A 23174-nucleotide genomic window follows, 5' to 3' on the forward strand; every position below is an offset into this window, starting at 1 on the left:
TAGAAATTGGAAGCAAACATTGTATGGTATGCAGTAAGATTCAAATAAATTGCCAAAAAGAAAGAAGAAAATGTTTCAAAGATCAAAGTAAGATATAGTTGTACACAAACTCAACATTAAAAAAGATATATTCCAACATGAACTAAACAATAGATTTAAAAATCTTATTATAGATGACATTTCCAATCCATCAGAAAGTAACGATATTATTACCCAAAACCTTTTACTAAGTGCTGACTTGAAATAGCTGCTATCACAGAACAAAAACAAAACAAAATTTCTGAAGAAACAAAATAGCTTATGAAGAAACGAATAGAAATGAAACAAACAGATAACCCACAGAATAAAACTGAATATATGAACTGTGCAAAACAATCAGAAAACAAATCATGGAAGAAATAAGAAAATTCAATTGTAAATTCATACAAGAAGCAAGTGAGGGTTTCGGGGGATATCCCCCGAAACCTCCACATCATCCTTTAAAAAAAAACAGGTGTTTATAAAATTTATTGTTCTTGTGGCATCTGCTACGTAGAACAGACAGGAAGATCTGGGGAAATACACATAAATGAACACCAAAAGGATGTACAAAACAGAAGAGAACACAAATCAGGTCTAGCTTTCCATACCACTTCCACCGGCCACAATGTACTCTGGCAGAAAACAAACATGTCTTATATAGAAAAAAATTGTTACATAAGGAAATTTAAAGAAGCTGCAAACATGCTTAGAATTCTACACCAAGTTTGGTCAGCTTTGATAAAAAATATACCTCAGTCAGACCTCGGACATTATGATTGTGAACAACAGAACGTGGCATCATCCAGCATTGTTTAAACTTAGCACAGCTTTGAATCTGCATTCTGATTTTTTAATTTTATAAACAGTCAGACACCTACAACTGTATAGTATGAACTAATGAACTATTAATTTCTCTTTTTTGTTGTTTTACCTTTTATCCCTGAAGATGCAAGTCAAACAACTTATGAAACTTGTCGGGTTTTATTTCTTTATTGTGCTTTTAGCTTAATAAAAAAAAATTTGGTCCAGTTACCAGAATATGCCTTATGAACTTCTAAACCACAGAAACCTCCACTTACAATACATTTATTTATTACTGGCAATATTTGACATCATTTATTCTTCCACTCAGTGCAATGAACAAGGTATTTTATTCAGGTTCTTTCATTTTGCTTAAATTATTGCAGAATTTTTTGTGCCATTTTCAAATGCTTGCACCAAAAAAAAAATTCTGCTAAATATACATATAAAAAAAACACAATGGCTTCAAATAACACTTATTGAAATATATGAACTTTTTTCTTGCAAAATTCCAGTAGGCCTTGTCATGCTCATAGATATGTTGTTGTTAATCATAACTTAATCAAAATGTGTAGGCACGAATGTCTTTTTTTTTTCTTGCTTTTCATGTAATGACTAGTTTATTGCATTTCCTGTTTACCAACCGAAAAGTTTCAGCAAACTGTTAACCACTACCCTACCTCCCATTCTCTTCAGCCATTAATAACGATACATAGCACAACTGAAATTACTACTCATTTTACTCATTCCTACAGCTGTGAGATTAGATGATCTGAGTGTGGAATACGCAGAAGCACAGATAGGCTTTTACCACTCTAGGCAATTAGTAACTAAAGCCTTTTATAGTAACAGTTTCGATACTTGATAAAATATCTTGCCACTGGTACCTTTGGCAAAGAAAACCAACTGCTCAAATACCACAAAGTTCCTATGGAGCTAGGAATGCAGCTTAACAATGCTTAAAAATTTGTGTCACAAACCAAGATTTACATATATCCTGTTGGTTTTGTCCCCCCCAACCTTAGAGAACTTTCATTAACTCAAAACACTTGATTACCCCCCCCCAACTGGCCATGACGTCTATAGACATCCAGCTAAACCTGGATACAATTCTGTAACACTTGTTGAATAACATGGATAAGAAGTGCAATTTGGTCTCACTATTTCACCCACCTCAGTAGGTAGAGAGGTTAATGTGGAAGAGACGTGCTTTGACTTTCCAGAACAAGATCTGCCAAGTTTTCTATTTTGACTCTTTGAGTTTCTGACAAATCTGTTAACTTATGCCTTTGAAGGTAGTTTGTATTTAATGTCAGAAAAGATTTAACTCAATGTTTCAAAGTTATGAATGTGTGTGTGTGTGAGCAAGTATAATGGTGTCACTAATTTTTTAATATACGATTTTATTCTATATGTTGTGTATGTTTTGTTAATAAAAGAAAAAAAAGAAAAAGAAACTTAGTTCTCAAATACGTAGCGGAGTGAAACATCAAGTATATATAGGACTGGGAACAGAACTTGTAAAGTTATGGAAAAAGAACAGACAGCTTAATCCATAATAAAATTAACAATTTCTAATGATAACAGTAAAAAAAGATCAGAGACCACAGATATGTTTTAAGGAAAATTAGAGGGATGAACAGATATCAGTGGCATAATCATATAAAAAAATGCAGGGAAAAAAGGCTTGGTTGCCCAAGCAGATAACATATCACTCTCAAACCAACTGGGCTGCAGGCTCAAATCCTGTCATAGGAATATGTTTGCAAAATGTCTTTAGGTTAAGGATGAATTTCATTGTTTGGAGTGAGACCACTACCTTTCTTTTTGGAGATCTGAAGTAGCTTGAAAAAGTTCCAAGGATTATTTAAAAAAATAAATAAATAAAAATAAAATAACCTTAATTCATCACAACACTATGCTTCACCATACACTATGTTGAAAAAAGTATTTGGACACCTAACTGTAGTCAAAATGTACATTTTAATTACATTTCTAGTACCGAGTGTGACTACCTCTGGCATGAATGCAAGCAACTACCCTTCAGAGCATATTTTCAACTAGTTCCTGATCCATCACAACAATAATATTCTTCCATTCTTTGTGCAAAGCTACCCCCCCCCCCAATCCTCATTGCTGCTGATGATGGCTGTTGTGGTCTGGAGCAAATTCAGCATTCTAATCTGTCCCAAAGATGTTCAATGGGGGTTGAGGTCTGGACTCTGAGCTAGCCAGCCCTACACTTTAATGCTGTTTTGGCATAGAGCATTGTCATGCTGAAACATGCAAGGTTCATTGCTAAAGTACTTCCACAGCATCGGAAGCATGAAGTTATCCAGGATGTCCAGGTAGCCATCAGATGTCATGGCTTTGCGTAAGTCCACCAATGGACCAACCCCCATCCAAATTAAACATCCCCATACCATTACCAAGCCTCCACCAAACATGATAGTATAAACGATACAGTCCTGCTGGAACCATTCCCTAGATAATCTCCAGATCTAAACACTACCATCAGAGTGAAACCTTGAAGCATGATTCATCGCTTCACAGAACTCTTTTTTTCCAATCATGTAGGGTCCAGAAACGGTGTAAAAAGACACCAGTCCAAATATCATTTGCTGTTTAGGTGGTGGTGGGGGGGGGGGGGGGGGGGGGGGGGGAATGATATGTAGCTTGTCTGCAGCTCTGCCATGGTAACCTAAGTCATGCAACTCTATATGGATTTCTAGTGTTACCAGATGTCCCCTGCAGCATTTTCCAGTTGACTGTAAGGTCCACCGCTGACGACATGTGGGATGCTCAAATTCCAAGACAGAGCTTGTTATCTCGGTCAGTGATTGTCAGTGGCCTCCCAAGGGGTTTTCCTACTGTGGTAGTACTATCAACTTTCCATCTATGAATGACATAGGTAATAGACAGAAAGACCACTGATGTGACACCCAAGTACCATCCCACATTGGAAGTCTGTCAGTTCAGCTGAACATGGCATCTTGACATTGAGTGCAGTGCAAAACATGTGCCACATCCCACCTTTTATTGCCAGACTTACACAGACGCTACCTGAATATTTCCATGTGGTAGATCTGAAATTTTCATGGCACATAAGGTGTCCAAATACTTTTGTCAACATAGTGTATTATAGGGTTACAACCTTTTGTGAGTGAGAATGATATTTAAAATAAATAAAGAAATAACTTACCGTTATTAATATAAGAATATGGTAGGGTCACTTAAACATAATAAGGGATGAAAGATAAACAAAACATGTTTTAGGCAAAAATACTGGAATAAAACTCAGAGAGAGACTGATATATACTGATGCAGTTAAAAGTGCTTTAAAAGAATGAAATATAAGAACTAATAAAATCAAAGATGGCAATAGCAGACAAATGTGTAATAAAAAAAAGTTTATCAAGAACTATCAAAAAATCAGCTAACACCTTTTTATTCCAGTATACGGGGAGTAAGTGAGGCCATTTAGCCCTATCTAACTTTTGGAGACTGAGTGGGCAGTTCAATCTCCACTGGTATCAATCAGAGATAGATGGCCCAAGGCTATCACTAATTAAGCAGTACACAGTGAAGAGAGATGGCTCAAATGTGCTGCCATCTCGTGGTCCCTAACACAATATATTTAATGTCTGAAATAATGTGGGTTCTACGGTCGATTTTCTTGAGTTTACAGGACGAAAAACCCGAGTTTCCGGGAGGAAAAACCCGCTTGCCCGTGCCAGAGATCGACTAACTCGGGAGCCGGTCGAAAAAAGGCTTAGAAAAATTTCCTCTAGTCACCGACTAGACTCGAAACCAAGTCTTCCTTCGTGCGGCCAAGTGCCGTGGTGTGCAAACGCCACATCCACTGAGCTACACAGGCTCTAAGAACTATCAAGAACTAGTCATAATATAACTGTGTCAAACTATCATAGCATTTGGTAAGTCACACTAGGGTATATCCAGTGCCGTATTTAGGTATAGGCCGTATAGGCCTATACCTAAATACGCCCCTCTAGATATCCTCTAAATACGCCCCTCAAAATTTGCCTAGAGCGGCAAATTTTGAGGGGCAGCAGAAATTTCTGGGTTCTCATTTTTGTAATTTTGTAAAACTGTGGACCTAGGGGCGGGAAATACCTAAATACGCCACTGGGTATATCACAGTTCATGTATTACATGAAACCTTACCTGTTTCTAATGTATTATACACATGTTCCTCTGCAGGCATTGTGCTGGTATTTGTGGATTCACATGGAGCAGATTCTAAAATTTCAACATTCTGTACATTTTGATTAGCTAACTGTGTATCTTCTGAAGTATGATCAGCCTATGTAAAAAAGGAAAAAAATACTGCTGTACACATGCAGAAATATTTAGATATTAAATATTGTTTTATTTAAATATTCTATTGACATTACGTTCATTAAAAAATACACTATCAGCATACTTATCATTTAGTTAACTATCACTATAGCAAATTCCTGTAGTCCTATAGGATTGTGGTTGAGAAGTCTGAGCAGCATGTTATAGCAAGCAAGTCTATTATGGCAGTGATTGCTATAGTTGACTGTACGCTTTAGTGTGGTCCAATCGATTCAGAAAATATCTCTTATCCCACCATAAAATAAATAAATAAATTCTGAACTCATAGGTAATGAGATTCATATCACGAGTTATTCAGCCCATGAAAGACTTCCCTAACATAAAAAATATGCAGGAAATATTAGTAACCATCACTCGTGCTTTTTATCTGACCTTGCGATTCCCCTAAGGATGGAAATGTCCCCATCCCACAAAAAAATAAAAAAGTATAACAAAACAATAAATCAAAAGTCATGAGGACAAAATATTTTCTGATTTGTAAAAAATGGTTTGTATAAAGATCATCATAAAAATGTGATCTTTTTATGATGATCACATTTGATATACATAAGTTTGTGCTGTCAGGTTGCTGCTGCTAAAAAAGAGAAAACAGTCAGTTTCCCTTTCATATTTGGAAGGTGGACTGAAGTCATAATCAGCTCACCTGAATTACAATTAAAAACTAGATATTTTAAAGGAATGGGCTGTAGACATCATCCATTCTACATAACAGAATATGTAAAAAATTATATCATTTATTAATTGCTATATATCTACTATATAATATAAAATGATAAGCTTTTTTTGTAACGTTTTTGTGTCACTTTTTTGTTCAAGTTATTTGAAACTCAGGGGCTACCCTGAGTGTCGAGTCATCAGAATTCAAGGAGAACCGGCCTACCAGTCCACAACTCGGGGGGGGGATCCCCTTTTCGAGTCATCAAAATTCGAGTAGAACCGGCCTACCAGTCTGGAACTCGGGGGTGGGGGGGAATAGGCGTCAGAGCCCCCTACTGTGTGTGTGTGTGTGTGTGTGTGTGTGTGTGTGTGTGTGTGTTGTGTGTGTGTGTGTGTGTGTGTGTGTGTGTGTGTGTGTTTTCCCCTTATTATAAGGACATCATCAGAGAGAAAAGATCAGTCAACAATATTCAAAACATGTCATGCAGCATATGTTTACTTACCCGTGTCTCAACCACAGCTGAGTAAACAAGAAACACACCATTAAGAGTTCAAGGAAAGGATGGTTAGTTTTTGTAATTTAACACAGGATTATATAAATCATTCATAAAAACTATGCACAGTCGATCATAATTACTTCCTAAAACTTTGAGATGCATATGCCATCAATCAGAAAATGGTTGAGATTCACATGTTTCAAGGAACTGGCGATGAAATTTAAATCTATTTGAGTGCATAATCTAGATCTGATTACCAAGATCTTTATGGTAGTGTCAACAGCACAGTAAGTAAGGTAGACTTATTACATTTCAAGGAATCTGATAAGTCTGGCCTTGCCTTGATGTTTATGAATTCTTATCTCAGTAGAATGGCCAAAATAATGAAGTTGACAGGAACGTGGTACTGAATAAACACCATAAGCTGAGAGGTGTAAATTTATCCTAGGTTGATGATAAAACAGTTTCTAAAATGGTTTGAATGTGGTGCATAGCTCTGCTAGCTTGGCTATCCTAGTGGTCAATGTATCTGTTCTCCAACCTTTTGGTTGGAGAACAGATACATTGACCACTAGGATAGTTTATGAATTCATCCCACTTACTGCAGGTCTGAAGTGGCTTGAAAAAGTTCCATGTTTGTTCTATATAGCAGGGTATACAGATTATGTAAAAAATAAAAATACAATAAATAAATAAAATTAATAAAAACAGGAAAAATTATTAGCCCGCCCACATTACTACTTCACTATAGGTTTACAACCTTTCAAAGGTAGGATTCACAAAAAATTGTGAATTTGCTATATGTTATGACATTTTTCTTTCAATTAAAGTATGACAACTTGTTTTATATTGAATTGTGGTTTGGTTAAGAGATGTCATTTATCAAAAATTTTCTGTATAGTGACATCTATTAGCAGTCGTGCAATTTTTATTTTGCTTAATTCTTGCAACAACAAAAAGGAATCAGTAGAACAGATGGAGCGTGCTCTTATACACTGGAGTAAGCTCAGTGAATAAGAGTTTTCATAATACCATCTTCTGTGATAGACAATGATGTGAGGAGAGATAAATATATCTGCCAATAAAGAAAAATTTTTTATAAAAATAAAATTAATAATAATGATGTGATTAGATATCCAATGTTGTATTATACTGGTGGGATTATGCTTGAAGAAACTGATGAGGCTTAGAATCTCGGAGTTTTAGTAGACAGGAAGTTGAAGTTCAAGTGTCATACAGCAAAAATTGTAAATACAACTCAGAGAATAATGGCAATGGTGAAATGAACATTGACATGTAAAGATAAAGTCATTTTGCCTCTTTACAAGGCCTTGATAAGACCTCACTTGGGCTATTGTATGCAGGTCTGATCTCCTAGTTTCCATGGTGATTCTGATATAGTGGAGAGAGTACAAAGGAGAGTGATAAAAATGCTATCAGGATTGTAGAATGGATTATGTAGGCTGCAAACACTAGCAAACAGGAGGGGTGATATGATTGAAACTTACAAGCTTATAGAGTAGTGCATGATTGGAATGGATTGCCACTGGATGTTGTGTGTGCAAGTGGTGTGAATGAATTCAAGAACAGGTATGACAGCTGGTGCAAATAGTATGGCCTCCCTCAATTAAGAATATATATATATATATATATATATATATATATATATATATATATATATATATATATATATATAAACTGTAGACTAAAATACAGAAATATTATTGAAAAGAAAATGAAAGAGTTTGAGAACAGGAATCAAACCTTGGAGATTCAGTGGCAAACTCTGAAGGAAACATTGATTGATTCTGCCAGAGAGGCATGTGGTGAGGTTGTGTGCAAAGATAAAAAAATCAGAACTCCCTGGTGGACACAGGAAGTTAAAGAGGCAGTGAAGGAAAAGAAGAAAGCATATCAAAAGTTCCTGGCAAATAAGTCAGCTTTTACTCTTACAGAATACAGAGACAAATGTAAGAAAGCTAAACAGTGTGTAAAACTAGCTAAACAAAAGTCATGGGAGGACTTTGGCAAGAATATAGAAAATAAATATCAAGAAGGTGGCAAAATATTCTGGAGGTTGTTGAAGAAGCTTAGGAATGGAGGAAAGAGTGCTGTAAAAGGAATTAGAGATGATAAAGGTGAAATGAAAACAGGAGAAAAAGATATCCTTGAAGTATGGAGTAATTACTTTGAAAAACTGCTAAATGAAACAAGCAGTGATGACAGCACAGTGATAAAAAACACTGACCAGGCATGCAGTCAGGAATACATATCCATACTTGAAGTAGAAAAAGCCATCAAAGGCTTGAAATGTGGAAAGGCAGCAGGAGTAGATGATATTCGACCAGAAATGCTGAAGTATGGTGGTATAAGAGTCTTACAGTGGCTGCACTGCATAGTTCAGAAAGCCTGGACAGAGGGACGAATTCCCGATGATTGGAGTAGAGCTCTCATAGTACCCATATATAAAAAGGGAAATAAAACTGCATGTGAGAATTACAGAGGTATTTCCCTACTGAGTGTTCCTGGCAAGATCTATGCAAGTATACTTGAGAAATGGTTGAGAAGAATTGTGGAAGAAAAGCTTGGTGAAGAACAAGCTGGATTCAGGCCAAATAGAGGCTGTCAGGATCAGATCTTCACTTTACGACAAATAGTCGAGAAAGCATGGGAATATAACAAAGATCTGTATTTAAGTTTTGTCGATTTGGAAAAGGCATATGACAAGGTGCCAAGAGAGAAGCTATTCAATACGCTACAGTTATATGGTGTCAATGGGGCATTATATCAAGCAATACTTAGTCTTTATTTGAGTTGTGAGTTAGCAGTTAGAATTGAAGGAAGTACAGGAAGATGGTTTAATGTTAAATCTGGTGTGAGACAAGGATGTACATTATCCCCTCTGTTATTCATTATCTATATGGATCACATTATGAAGGAATGTGGTATTAAACCTGATATCAAAATTGGAGATGTTAATGTCAGCTCTTTGCTTTATGTGGATGATGTTATACTTCTAAATAAATCCGCTACAAGTCTGCAAGATTCTCTGACTAAATTGAATAGCTGTTGTAATAGATATGGTATGAAGGTCAGCAATAAAAAGACAAAGACAATGAAAATAGGCAGAATCATTGAAAATGTCAACTGTGTTGTGAATGGAGAACCTGTGGAACAAGTAAAACATTTCAGCTACTTAGGCACAATTTTTACTGAAGATGGTAAACTAAATATAGAAATAGACAACAGAATCAGCAAAGCTGGTATCGTGGGAAGTCAATTGAATAAATTCATATGGAATAAGAAAGAAATTAGTCGGAACACTAAATTAGCTGTATACAAGACTGTGTTCAAACCAATTTTAACTTATGGATCTGAGAGCTGGGTCAGAAGTAAAACACTTGACCAAAGACTAGAGACCGCAGATATGAGAGTCCTGAGAAAGATTAGAGGCGTGAACAGATGGCATCAATGGCAATATCATATTAAAAATGAGGATATTAGGAAAGAACTTGACATTGTCAGCATCCAGGAATGCGTTAGCAGAGCTAATCTCAGATGGTATGGTCACTTAAATAGAATGGGAGAGGAAAGATTAGCAAAACAAGTGTTCTCTGCCAGGTTGGCAGGAAAACGACCCAGAGGAAGACCAAGATATAGGTGGATTGATACGGTACAAAGTGCCTTAGACGATAGAAATATAAGATCTGATAATGTTGGAGTCTTGACAAGTAACAGACTGATTTGGAGGAAAATTGTAGATAGGAAGTTAGTAATGATGTAATTTTTTCATGTAGTACTGTCATATCCTGTACACCCCTTGAGGGTACATGGCAGGAATTTGATGATGATGATGATATATATATATTCTTACTTGAGGTAATATATTTAAGTATATATATATATTTAAATATATATATATATACACTCATATATTTAACATCTTAGTGTACTCCAAAGATGAAAAGGATAAACAAGGTAGTAGTAAAATTGATGAGTGAAGAGAATTAATTAGCATGCAATCTGGAAAAAGAAGGTTTTATGGAGACAGGACAAGAGGAAAGGTAATAATCACTTACATGAAGAGTAAAAAGAGCTGGCCAGAGTGGTGACTCGATTCATGAGGAAAACAGATGTGCAGTACTCGAATAGAAATTAGCCACTCAAGCCAAGAAAATTCCCAGAAAGTTCTTTTGATATGTAACAAGTAGAAGAAAGAATCATTATGGGAGGATATGTGTGGGAGATAAAAATGGTAGACTGGTATCTACCCTTATGGTATGCAATGAAAAGTTATATCAGGGTACTCCTCATGAATGTGACATGGGGAGTATTAGCGTAGAAGGTATGGTGGTGGAGGAGGGACTGATACAAGTTAGCAAGAGATATACAAAGAATCATGTAAACTTGATATTAATAAGATAGTAGAACTTGATAAACACATCCATGTGTCTTGAAGGAAGTCTTCAGAGTGTTAATGGCACTCTTGGCATAACTGTTTAACATGAGTCTTGCAACAGGGTAAGTCTCTATTGCAAGGAACTTATCCTCTTTCCACTCCTTTAAACAGGTATAAAGATACAAAGGAGTAAAAAGAAAGTAAAACTTGCACTTCGTGAGGAAGGGAGATAAGACTAAGGCTACAAAATATATGCTGGTCTGCGAGTCTGAAGTAGTTCAGATGTTGGTGAACTAGGATTCAGAATTGGGTTAAAACAATGGTATTATCTATGATGGTTGGCGCAGGTTTGTTAAGGAAGGAGGAGGGGGGTCATGTTTTGGCAATTTGCTATGCACTACAACAAAGTAACAAATTCACTGGATAAAGAAGATGCATATAGAGCAGTATATTTGGATTTTTCAAAGGATTTGATAGATTGCCACATGATAAGATGGCAGTTAAACTGGAACAGATGGGATGGATAAGGGACTAGTGAGATAACTGATTGGCTGTCAGGCAGGTATCAGCAGAATGTGTATGGTTGGAGATAGCTCTACTCACTTTTCTACTCACATTCTATTTCATACTATCAGGTCATGAAATTTGGAAGACAAGGATGGAATGCAGAATGTATAATTAATCAGGAAATTTTGAAAAAAGTGGATGAGATTAGAGATCTGGGAATGGTGGTGCACAGAGAGCTGGAGCTCAGGAATCACAATGCTAAAATTGCAACAGTATCACAATGGATTAGGCAATGATGAGGAGGATCTTGATGTGCAAAAGTAAAGAGGTTATGGTTCATTTGTATAAAGCCTTGATCAGGTACTATGCACAACTATGGCTGCCTAGTTTTCAAGGGAATGAAGATATCTTTGAGAGAGTTGAGAGAAGATTCACTAAGTCAATTTCATGTCTCTAGAATATGGGATATGAAAACAGGCAGTGGGAATGCAAATTGCAGAGACCTGTGAATAGAAGGAGGGAGGACATGACTGAGACATATAAGCTGGTGAGAGATTGTTACTAGATTAATGTGAAGATTTTTCATAGGGAGACTAAGGTATAATAAGAGGATATCCTGTCTTCTGAAGTAGGGAAACTGTAAAAGGAGGGTGTGGACAAGGGAATGAGAAACAGGTTCTTTGCATGGGAGGGGGGGGGGGGGTATATGAATAGCAATTTTATTGTTTTATGTCGAGCCCATACACGAGAGGTTGGTTATATAGTACATTAGTACAGTGTATGGGTAGTAGGTTGCGAAAGGAGAAACTTGTTTACATTTGATTTAAATGACTGTATATTGTATTTCTTGAAGAATACAACAGCGGGAAGATTGTTCCACAGTACAGCAGTTGCATGGATGAAGGAGGAGGAAAAGAAACTTGTGGGTTTCAAGGAGCAATATGAAGGGATGTTGAGCAGCAGTGCACGTGTTCCAACGAGCTTAGTACTAAGTCGGGAATTAGTGATACTATTTCAGATGAATATTTCCCACGGAAATATTTCTAGAATACACATATTGCGGAAACCAAATGTATGTGTGACAGTGGGAGGAGTGAGTTGGTAGGAGGTGGGTCATAGTCTAATTGCTCTCCTCTGTATTGAGTCAAGCATTTTGAGAAATATTTTGGGGACCCTATCCCATATGTGAGAGCAGTAGTCAATAGTTGGGCAGATTTGTGATTTGTATAAGGTTAACAGCTGTTCAGAGTCAAAGTTACATCTTGAGCAAAAGAGAAATCCTAGTTTTATTGAAGCTGAGGAGACAATGGCTGTGATGTGTTTCATGCCAGTGTGATTCCAAGAAGAGAAATCTCATCTTGTGTAAAATTTTTAAGTGTTTTCAAAAGTAATACTGTGAGAAAATGTTTCTTTTTTGTGAGAAATAAAGCAGACTGGATTTTGCTAGTAATGAAATTGAAAAGGTTATCTGAACCCAACTGGAAGATGGCTTGGAGATAAGAATTGAGAGGAGTGGTCGTTGATGTTCTGTAGGATGAGGTGATATGTGTAGAGTAATATTTATCAATTGAAAGGAAGGAGTGGTTCTATCATCTGCAAAACTGTTTATTGGGTGGGAGGTCAACTGAAGTAGGTCATTGATATATAGAAGGAAGACGGTTGGTGAAAGGACAGAACTTTGTGGAACCTCGGCATTAGTTGAATGGTGAGAGGATAAGGAACCATCCACAACCACCACCACAATAATGTGCATCCAGACAGAAAGCAGGCAACTGAACTACAGAAGTCTCAAGATAGACCAAACGATGGCAGCTTGCTTAGTAAGCCATTGTGCCAGACCCAGTCAAGCACCTTGGAGATACCAAGTGCAACCACTTGAGATTTGTCAAACTTCTCCATGGCATTTGTCCAGAGACGGGTGGGTGACATATGTGAGCAGAATTCCTGTTGTCGGCAGCAATGAAATCCATACTGGCGGTTAATATATATAAGGTGGGTGCCTTCAAGTTAGTGTAGGAGTTGGGAATTGATGATTTTTTCTATTACTTTAGACAGGACTGAGGTGAGCAAGATAGGGCAGTAGTTGGATGGCGGTGACTTGTTGCCCTTCTTGGGAATGGATTGAATATAGGCCAATTTCTGGGCTGTGGGATAGATGCCAGTGGAGTAAGACAGTATATACAGGCGATATAGGAGTCAGTTCTGTTGCACAAGCTTTCAGGACAATTGGAGAAATGCCATCAGGGTCAGGAGACTTTTTTGTGTCTAATTTGGAGAGTATTTTTCTGATCTCTTTCTGGCAAAAGGATATAAGGGGTAATGTATGTTGGGCACCTGGAATGGTTGGGGGGGGGGAGGGCATTTACCATTGTCAGTCATGCATGCATTGAAAGCAAACTGTGAGGTCAGGAGATTGGCTTTTTCTGTAGGTGATGATGCAATAGAGCCATCTGGGTATGATGGCAGTGGAAACAGTGTTGGGCAGAAGTTACGACCAATTGTTGTTTGTTCTTTCAAACTCTGTTTTGGAAGCATTGATGACTGATTTTTTGCATCTATTTCAGGCTTGAGTATAAGCTCTAAAGGAGGATGGAGTTCTTGATTGAAGTCATTTATGGTATGTTTGGTTTTCCATTTGTACAGCTTGGCACATCTTTTGGAAAACCAGGGTTTAGTTAGGGAATGGCAGGTCAGGGTAGTGTGGGGAATGTATGTTTCCATGCTGGTGAGGATTACTTTGGTGATAAGTTCAATGTATATATTTGGGTAAAGCCCTGAAACAATAGTCCAACCATGGGAATGAGGCATAGAAGTTGTGGAGGCTGTCCAATTGGCACTGTTATAATGCCAAACTACTCTTGTATGTGAGTGGCTGTGTAAACATTGTTACACATGGGGAAGGAGATGAGTACTAGATTGTGGTAAGAATCACCTAGAGGGGGGGGGGGGGGGATTTCACCGTGTATTTGGAACGGTCATCAGTGAGGAAGAGATCTGGAGTGTTTGGGAGTGGTTCAGGTGTGGTGAGTGTATAACCTATTAATTATATAATATAAATTAAAGATACCCAGAAATTATATTCTTGGTTTAATCCTTTATTCAAGTGTAAGCAAACAAAGATTGCACATAACTTCACGACTAGGCAACTCATATACAAAGGCTAATCAAGCGTAAGCAAACAAACCGGCATCGGAAGATTTATGTGATGGTGATTTTCTTTTTCTTAAAGGGGTGCTTAACGGTCAAAGCTGTATAACTGAGAGGAGACCTCCACATAGCCTTAAAAAGGAATACAAAGAACCAAACAGGGCTTCTGACCTAATGTCCAATCCTCACCTTCTCGTGGTGCACCCTGTTGGATATCTACCTGGATACTGAACAAACGAGGATGGGCTGGCAATTTGGGATTTAGCCAACCAAATTGTATTCTTATTGGCTTAAACCAATATAGAAAATGATGGTACAACATGACAAAATTTCATCCCAGCTGTGGCTTCGCTCGGTTAAACAAGGCCCCGGTTGTTTTCACCAGGGAACCAGGGCGAACAGCAAAAAGTCAGCTACTGGAACAAATCTGAAAGCACACCCCAACTCAACATCACCAGAGTTAAAGATCGGTACTATCAACATAAGAAGCCTGAATGGCAAAGAAATGGAGCTAGTTGAGGAATTAGATAAGTACCAGATCGACATAATAGGGGTGACTGAAACAAAAAAGACAAAAACTGGTGAGATCTTTCTGAACAATAAATACAAAATGTTATATTCAGGAAATGACAATCATGGAAAAGAAGGGGTAGCCATAGTATTCAACACAAAATACAAGGATAATCTTCTTGAAGGCAGTCTCAAGTAGAGTGATGTGGGATAATATCAGAATGGGGAACTGGACAATGAGAGTTATTTGTGATTATGTCCCATAGAAAGTTCAACTGAGGTAGAAGTGGAGGAATTTTTTGATGCTTTAGAAAAAACAAGGGGTGCTTAAGGGTCAAAGCTGTATAACTGAGAGGAGATCTCCACTTAGCCTTTAAAGGAATGCAGAGAACCGACCAGGGCTTCTGACCTAATGCCCAATCCTCACCTTCTCGTGGTGCACCCTGTTGGGTATCTACTTGGATACTGAATGGACGAGGATGGGCTGGCAATTTGGGATTTAGCCGACCAAATTGTATTCTTATTGATTAAACCAAAATATAGAATGATGGAACAACATGACAAAATTTCATGCCGGCTGGGGCGTCACCCGGTTAAACAAGGTCCCCGTTGTTTTTGCCAGGGAACCAGGGCGAACAGCGAAAAGTCAGCTACTGGAACAAATCTGAAAATAAACCCCAACTCAACATCGCCAGAGTTAAAGATCGGTACTATCAACGTAAGAAGCCTGAATGGCAAAGAAATGGAGCTAGCTGAGGAATTAGATAAGTACCAGATCGACATAATAGGGGTGACTGAAACAAAAAAGACCAAAACTGGTGAGATCTTTCTGAGCAATAAATACAAAATTTATATTCAGGCAATGACAATCAAGGAAAAGAAGGAGTAGCCATAGTATTCAACACAAAATACGAGGCTAATCTTCTTGAATGGCAGTCAGTCTCAAGTAGAGTAATGTGGGCAAATATGAGAATGGAGAACTGGACAATGAGACTTATTTGTGCCTATGGTCCCACAGAAGGTTCTACTAAGGTAGAAGTGGAGGAATTTTTTGAGGCTTTAGAAAAAGCAACAGACACAATGAAAAATGAAAAGTTGGTCCTTGTTGGGGATCTAAATAGCAGAGTAGGAAATGATTGTGAGACATACAAAAATATTTTGGGAAAATTTGGAGAAAAGAGCAAAGCTAATAATAATGGCAAATATCTGTTGGATTTCTGCTCAGAACATGGACTGGTTATTACTAACACCATGTTCCAACATAAAAATGTGCACAAATTCACATGGAGAGAAGAGGCTAGGAATAAGAAAAGTCTCATTGACTATGTTATTGTTGATAGTGATGTTTTCTCCCTAGTGCAGGACACCAGAGTGTACAGAGGATTTGAAATTGGAAATGATCACTATTTAGTCTTGAGCAGGATAAAATTGAATTTCATATTGAAAAGAATAACATGTAAGAAAGTTTTAAAGCGAATAAAAGTTGAGCAGCTCTCAGATGTGAACTGTAGGCTAAAATACACAAAAATTATTGAAGAAAAAATGGAAGAGTTTGAGAACAGGAATCAAACCTTGGAGATTCAGTGGCAAACTCTGAAGAAAACATTGATTGATTCTGCCAGAGAGGCATGTGGTGAGGTTATCTGTAAGGATAAAAAAATCAGAACTCCCTGGTGGACACAGGAAGTTAAAGAGGCAGTGAAGGAAAAGAAGAAAGCATACCAAAAGTTCCTGTCAAATAAGTCAGCTTGTGCTCTTAGAGAATATAGAGACAAATGCAAGAATGCTAAACACTGTGTCAAACTAGCTAAACAAACGTCATGGGAGGACTTTGGCAAGAATATAGAAAATAAATATCAATAAGGTTGCAAAATATTCTGGAGGTTGTTGAAGAAGCTTAAGAATGGAGGAAAGAGTGCTGTAAAAGGAATTAGAGATGATAAAGGTGACATGAAAACGGGAGAAAAAGATATCCTTGAAGTATGGAGTAATTACTTTGAAAAACTGCTAAATGAAACCAGCAGTGATGACAGCACAGTGGTAAAAAACACTGACCAGGCATGCAGTCAGGAATACATATTCATACTTGAAGTAGAAAAAGCCTTCAAAGGCTTGAAATGTGGAAAGGCAGCAGGAGTAGATGATATTCGACCAGAAATGCTGAAGTATGGTGGTATAAAAATCTAACAGTGGCTGCACTGCATAGTTCAGAAAGCCTGGACAGAGGGACGAATTCCCGATGATTGCAGTAGAGCTCTCATAGTACCCATATATAAAAAGGGAAATAAAACTGCATGTGAGAATTACAGAGGTATTTCCCTACTGAGTGTTCCTGGCAAGATCTATGCAAGCATACTTGAGAAACGGTTGAGAAGAATTGTGGAAGAAAAGCTTGGTGAAGAACAAGCTGGATTCAGGCCAAATAGAGGCTGTCAGGATCAGATCTTCACTTTACGACAAATAGTCGAGAAAGCATGGGAATATAACAAAGATCTGTATTTAAGTTTTGTCGATCTGGAAAAGGCATATGACAAGGTGCCAAGAGAGAAGCTATTCAATATGCTTCAGTTATATGGTGTCAATGGAGCATTATATCAAGCAATACTTAGTCTTTATTTGAGTTGTAAGTCAGCAGTTAGAATTGAAGGAAGTACAGGAAGATGGTTTAATGTTAAATCTGGTGTGAGACAAGGATGTACATTATCCATTCTGTTATTCATTATCTATATGGATCACATTATGAAGGAAAGTGGTATTAAACATGATATCAAAATTGGAGATGTTAATGTCAGCTCTTTGCTTTATGCAGATGATGTTATACTTCCAAATAAATCTGCTACAAGTCTGCAAGATTCTCTGACTAAATTGAATAGATGTTGTAATAGATATGGTATGAAGGTCAGCAATAAAAAGACAAAGACAATGAAAATAGGCAGAATCATTGAAAATGTCAATTGTGTTGTGAATGCAGAACCTGTGGAACAAGTAAAACATTTCAGCTATTTAGGCACGATTTTTACTGAAGATGGTAAATTAAATATAAAAATAGACAACAGAATCAGCAAAGCTGGTATGGTGGGAAGTCAATTGAATAAATTCATATGGAATAAGAGAGAAATCAGTCGGAACACTAAATTAGCTGTGTACAAGACAGTGTTCAAACCAGTTTTAACTTATGGATCTGAGAGCTGGGTCAGAAGTAAAACACTTGACCAAAGACTAGAGACCACAGATATGAGAGTCCTGAGAAAGATTATAGGCATGAACAGATGGCATCAATGGCAATATCATATTAAAAACGAGGATATTAGGAAAGAACTTCACATTGTCAGCATCCAGGAATGCGTTAGTAGAGCTAATCTTAGGTGGTATGGTCACTTAAACAGAATGGGTGAGGAAAGATTAACAAAACAAGTGTTCTCTGCCAGGTTGGCAGCAAAACGACCCAGAGGAAGACCAAGATATAGGTGGATTGATACGGTACAAAATGCTTTAGACGATAGAAATATAAGATCTGATAATGTTGGAGTCTTGACAAGTAACAGACTGATTTGGAGGAAAATTGTAGATAGGAAATTAATAATGATGTAATTTTTTTCATGTAGTACTATCATATCCTGTACACCCCTTGAGGGTACATGGCAGGAATTTGATGATGATGATGATAATGATAGAAAAAACAACTGACACAATGAAAAAAGGAAAAGTTCGTCCTTGTTGGGGATCTAAATAGCAGAGTAGGAAATCATTGTCAGACATATAAAAATATTTTGGGAAAATTTGGAGAAAAGAGCAAAGCCAATAATAATGGCAAATACCTGTTGGATTTCTGCTCAGGTCATGGACTGGTTATTACTAACACTATGTTCCAACATAAAAATGTGCACAAATTCACATGGAGAGAAGAGGCAAGGAATAAGAAAAATCTCATTGACTATGTTACTGTTGATAGTGATGTTTTCTCCCTGGTGCAGGACATTAGATTGTACAGAGGATTTGAAATTGGAAGCAATATTTAGTCTTGAGCAGGATAAAATTGAATTTCGTATTGAAAAGAATAACATGTAAGAAAGTTCATCATCAAATTCCTGCCACGTACCCTCAAGGGGTGTACAGGATATGACAGTACTACATGAAAAAAATTACATCATTACTAACTTCCTATCTACAATTTTCCTCCAAATCAGTCAGTTACTTGTCAAGACTCCAACATTATCAGATCTTATATTTCTATCGTCTAAGGCACTTTGTACCGTATTAATCCACCTGGGGTGCTTAAGGGTCAAAGCTGTATAACTGAGAGGAGACCTCCACATAGCCTTTAAAGGAATGCGGAGAACTGACCAGGGCTTCTGACCTAATGTCCAATCCTCACCTTCTCGTGGTGCACCCTGTTGGGTATCTATTTGGATACTGAATGAAAGAGGATGGGCTGGCAATTTGGGATTTAGCCGACCAAATTGTATTCTTATTGGTTAAACCAAAATAAAAAATGATGGTAAGAAAGTTTTAAAATGAATAAAATTTGAGAAGCTCTCAGATGTGAACTGTAGACTAAAATACACAAAGATTATTGAATTAAAAATGAAAGAGTTTGAGAACAGGAACCAAACCTTGGAGATTCAGTGGGAAGCCATTGATTCAGCCAGAGAGGCATGTGAGGAGGTTGTCTGCAAAGATAGAAAAATCAGAACTCCATGGTGGACACAGGAAGTTAAAGAGGCAGTGAAGGAAAAGAAGAAAGCATATCAAAAGTTCCTGTCAAATAAGCCAGCTTGTGCTCTTAGAGAATACAGAGACAAATGTAAGAAAGCTAAACACTGTGTAAAACTAGCTAAACAAAAGTCATGGGAGGACTTTGGCAAGAACATAGAAAATAAATATCAAGAAGGTGGTAAGATATTCTGGGGGTTGTTGAAAAAGTTTAGAAATGGGGTTAAGAGTACTGTAAAAGGAGTTAGAGATGATAAAGGTTACATGAAAACAGGGAAAAAAGATATCCTTGAAGTATGGAGTAATTACTTTGAAAAATTGCTAAATGAAACAAGCAGTGATAGCACAGTGGTAAAAAACACACAACAGGAATACAGTCAGGAATACCTATCCATACTTGAAGTAGAAAAAGCCATCAAAGGCTTGAAATGTGGAAAAGTAACAGGAGTAGATGAATTCGACCAGAAATGCTGAAATATGGTGGTATAAAAATCTTACAGTGGCTGCACTGCATAGTTCAGGAAGCCTGGACAGAGGGACGAATTCCCGATAATTGGAGTAGAGCTCTAATAGTACCCATATATCAAAAGGGAAATAAAAGTAAATGTGAGAATTACATAGGCATTTCCCTACTGAGTGTTCCTGGCAAGATCTATGCAAGCATACTTGAGAAACGGTTGAGAAGAATTGTGGAAGAAAAGCTTGGTGAAGAACAAGCTGGATTCAGGCCAAATAGAGGCTGTCAGGATCAGATCTTCACTTTATGACAAATAGTTGAGAAAGCATTGGAATATAACAAAGATCTGTATTTAAGTTTTGTCGATTTAGAAAAGGCATATGACAAAGTGCCAAGAGAGAAGCTATTCAATAAGCTACAGTTATATGGTGTCAATGGGGCATTATATCAAGCAATATGTAGTCTGTATTTGAGTTGTAAGTCGGCAGTTAGAATTGAAGGAAGTACAGGAAGATGGTTTAATGTTAAATCTGGTGTGAGACAAGGATGTACATTATCCCCTATGTTATTCATTATCTATATGGATCACATTATGAAGGAAAATGGTATTAAACATGATATCAGAATTGGAGATGTTAATGTCTGCTATTTGCTTTGTGCGGACGATATTATACTTCTAAATAAATCCACTACAAGTTTGGAAGAATCCTTGACTAAATTGAATAACCGTTGTAATAGATATGGTATGAAGGTGAGCATTAAAAAGACAAAGACAATGATAATAGGTAGAATTGTTGAAAATGTCAACTGTGTTGTGCACGGGGAACCTGTGGAACAAGTAAAACATTTCAGCTACTTAGGCACGATTTTTAGTGAAGATGGTAAATTAAATATGGAAATAGACAACAGAATCAACAAAGCTGGTATGGTAGGAAGTCAACTGAATAAATTCATATGGAATAAGAGAGAAATTAGATGGAACACTAAATTAGCTGCATACAAGACAGTGTTCAAACCAGTTTTAACTTATGGATCTGAGAGCTGGATCAGACGTAAAACACTTGACCAAAGACTAGAGACTGCAGATATGACAGTCCTGAGAAAGATTAGCTGCATGAACAGATGGCATCATTGGCAATATCATATTGAAAACGAGGATATTAGGAAAGAACTTGACATTGTCGGCATCCAGGAATGCGTTAGCAGAGCTAATCTCAGGTGGTATGGTCACTTAAACAGAATGGGAGAGGAAAGATTAGCAAAACAAGTGTTCTCTGCCAGGTTGGCAGGAAAACGACCCAGAGGAAGACCAAGACCACGATAGATATATAAGATCTGATAATGATAATATTGGAGTCTTGACAAGTGACAGACTGATTTGGAGGAAAATTGTATATAGGAAGTTAGTAATGATGTAAATTTTTCATGTAGTACTATCATATCCTGTACACCCCTTGAGGGTACATGTTAGGAATTTGATGATGATGATTTTCTTTTTCAGAAAGTACAGCTTCTTGTCACACTTCCAAAATCACTACTAGATGGCTCAAGGAAAGGCAAATCAATAATATAATTCCTTTGCTGGCAAACTCACCAGATTTAAACCCCATTGAGAATTTGTGGGAAATTATGAAGAAATATCTCCAGAAGTTGCCCCAAGAGATGAAAATGAACTTGTTTCTGGTCTGCAGATCATATGGGCATGTTAGAGCCTCAGTAGTTTAGTTGGTATAGACCCTTTGGACGAAAAGACCTTGGTTCGCTTCATGTCAGAAACAACAAGAATCATTATGAGACTGGCTAACTCTCTTTCAACAAAAGGTGAGTTAGTCAGACTCATACAGAGGTAGAGGGTTTTTTCACCGGTCCTTTGCTGGCAAACTCACCATCCCTCAGAACAGGCAAACTGGCCCGTGAACATGGATTTACAGTCATAAAATACATGACTAATCCCTCATTAGGAAGGCTCAACTAGTCCTAAGGGACAGATGAGGAAAGGGGGGCAAACCACATACAAATCAAACAAAATAAAAATGGTCATGTTTTGATTAAAAAAAAAAAAAAAAGGCTGTGAACCACTTGTAAACAATATGGCCAACCATAACGAATGATCATAAAAGCTAAGGGGGATGCAACAAAGTACTAATTATCATGTTGTTTTCCTTTGACTGTAATTTTTGCGCATTTATTTCCGCATTATTCTAATATTTTGAAGCATGTTAAAATTTGCTCTAATTTTGTGAATGTTTTCAAATAACAGTTTTCTTATAATTTATATTACATTTTTATGTATTTACATGCTATATAATCTACAAAGTATGTAGATTTAGATTATGCTAATTCATATTTGGTAATCATTATTTTCTATGCAATAAATTAGAATTGCAAATCATTCAAACACATTTTCTTTGATTATTCTAATTTTTTGATTCAGAAGTGTAATAATGATAATGATATTAAACAACCATTACTTGCCATTTAATATGAAATCATATCAGTTATCAATTATTGTATGATATTTGAACTGTGATAGCTTTTATGTTGGCTAAGCATGATTTCCCACTCTAAAATTTATCATCTATGTTACAAGTCCATCACTGAAGTTACTATTAGTTCCAATTGTTAACCATAAATTCAACAATTTTAGTATTAATTTGTACTATTAAACAAAACTATAAAATTACCTTCTACAGTGTTACAACAGGGAAATTTGGTATTTCCCAGTTGTAACACTCTGACTAGATTATTTATTTTGCTTTTATTATTTTTATTTATTTTTCAAATAATTAGTGAACAGAGAAAAGTTTTCAAAATTTCTGCCCCATCCACAGAACATTCCTTGGGTGCTGGAGAGGTCTAAAATGAAGAAATAATTGACAAAAATATTATAATAAATTCCAACATTCACTGTAGAGCCTCTTTAGCTCAATCAGTAATGATGTCCTTTGGCTAGAAAGATCTTGGTTCAGATTCAATCTAGGAGATGAAGAACCATCACTAAGACACAAAAACACAAAACTTTTTATATGAATCCCACTCAAGGAGGATTATAAACCTATAGCACAGTCATCCAATCTTGAAATTA

At 36.9% G+C, this 23174-nt stretch overlaps 1 protein-coding gene across 2 annotated transcripts in view; it reads right to left on the bottom strand.

The window, feature by feature from the left end:
* Cortactin (cortactin) overlaps positions 1-23174 on the bottom strand; it is a 280366-nt gene that overhangs the window by 55115 nt on the left and 202077 nt on the right. For both annotated transcript variants that reach the window (XM_090405825.1, XM_090405824.1), the window contains exon 12: positions 5008-5146. In XM_090405825.1, the coding sequence (XP_090261951.1) occupies positions 5008-5146 (139 nt within the window). The remainder of the gene's footprint in view (positions 1-5007; positions 5147-23174) is intronic.

Source organism: Typopeltis vanoorti, chromosome 15 (genome assembly GCF_054136105.1).
Source record: "Typopeltis vanoorti isolate ZY-2024b chromosome 15, IOZ_Tvanoo_1.0, whole genome shotgun sequence".
Taxonomy (NCBI): domain Eukaryota; kingdom Metazoa; phylum Arthropoda; class Arachnida; order Uropygi; family Thelyphonidae; genus Typopeltis; species Typopeltis vanoorti.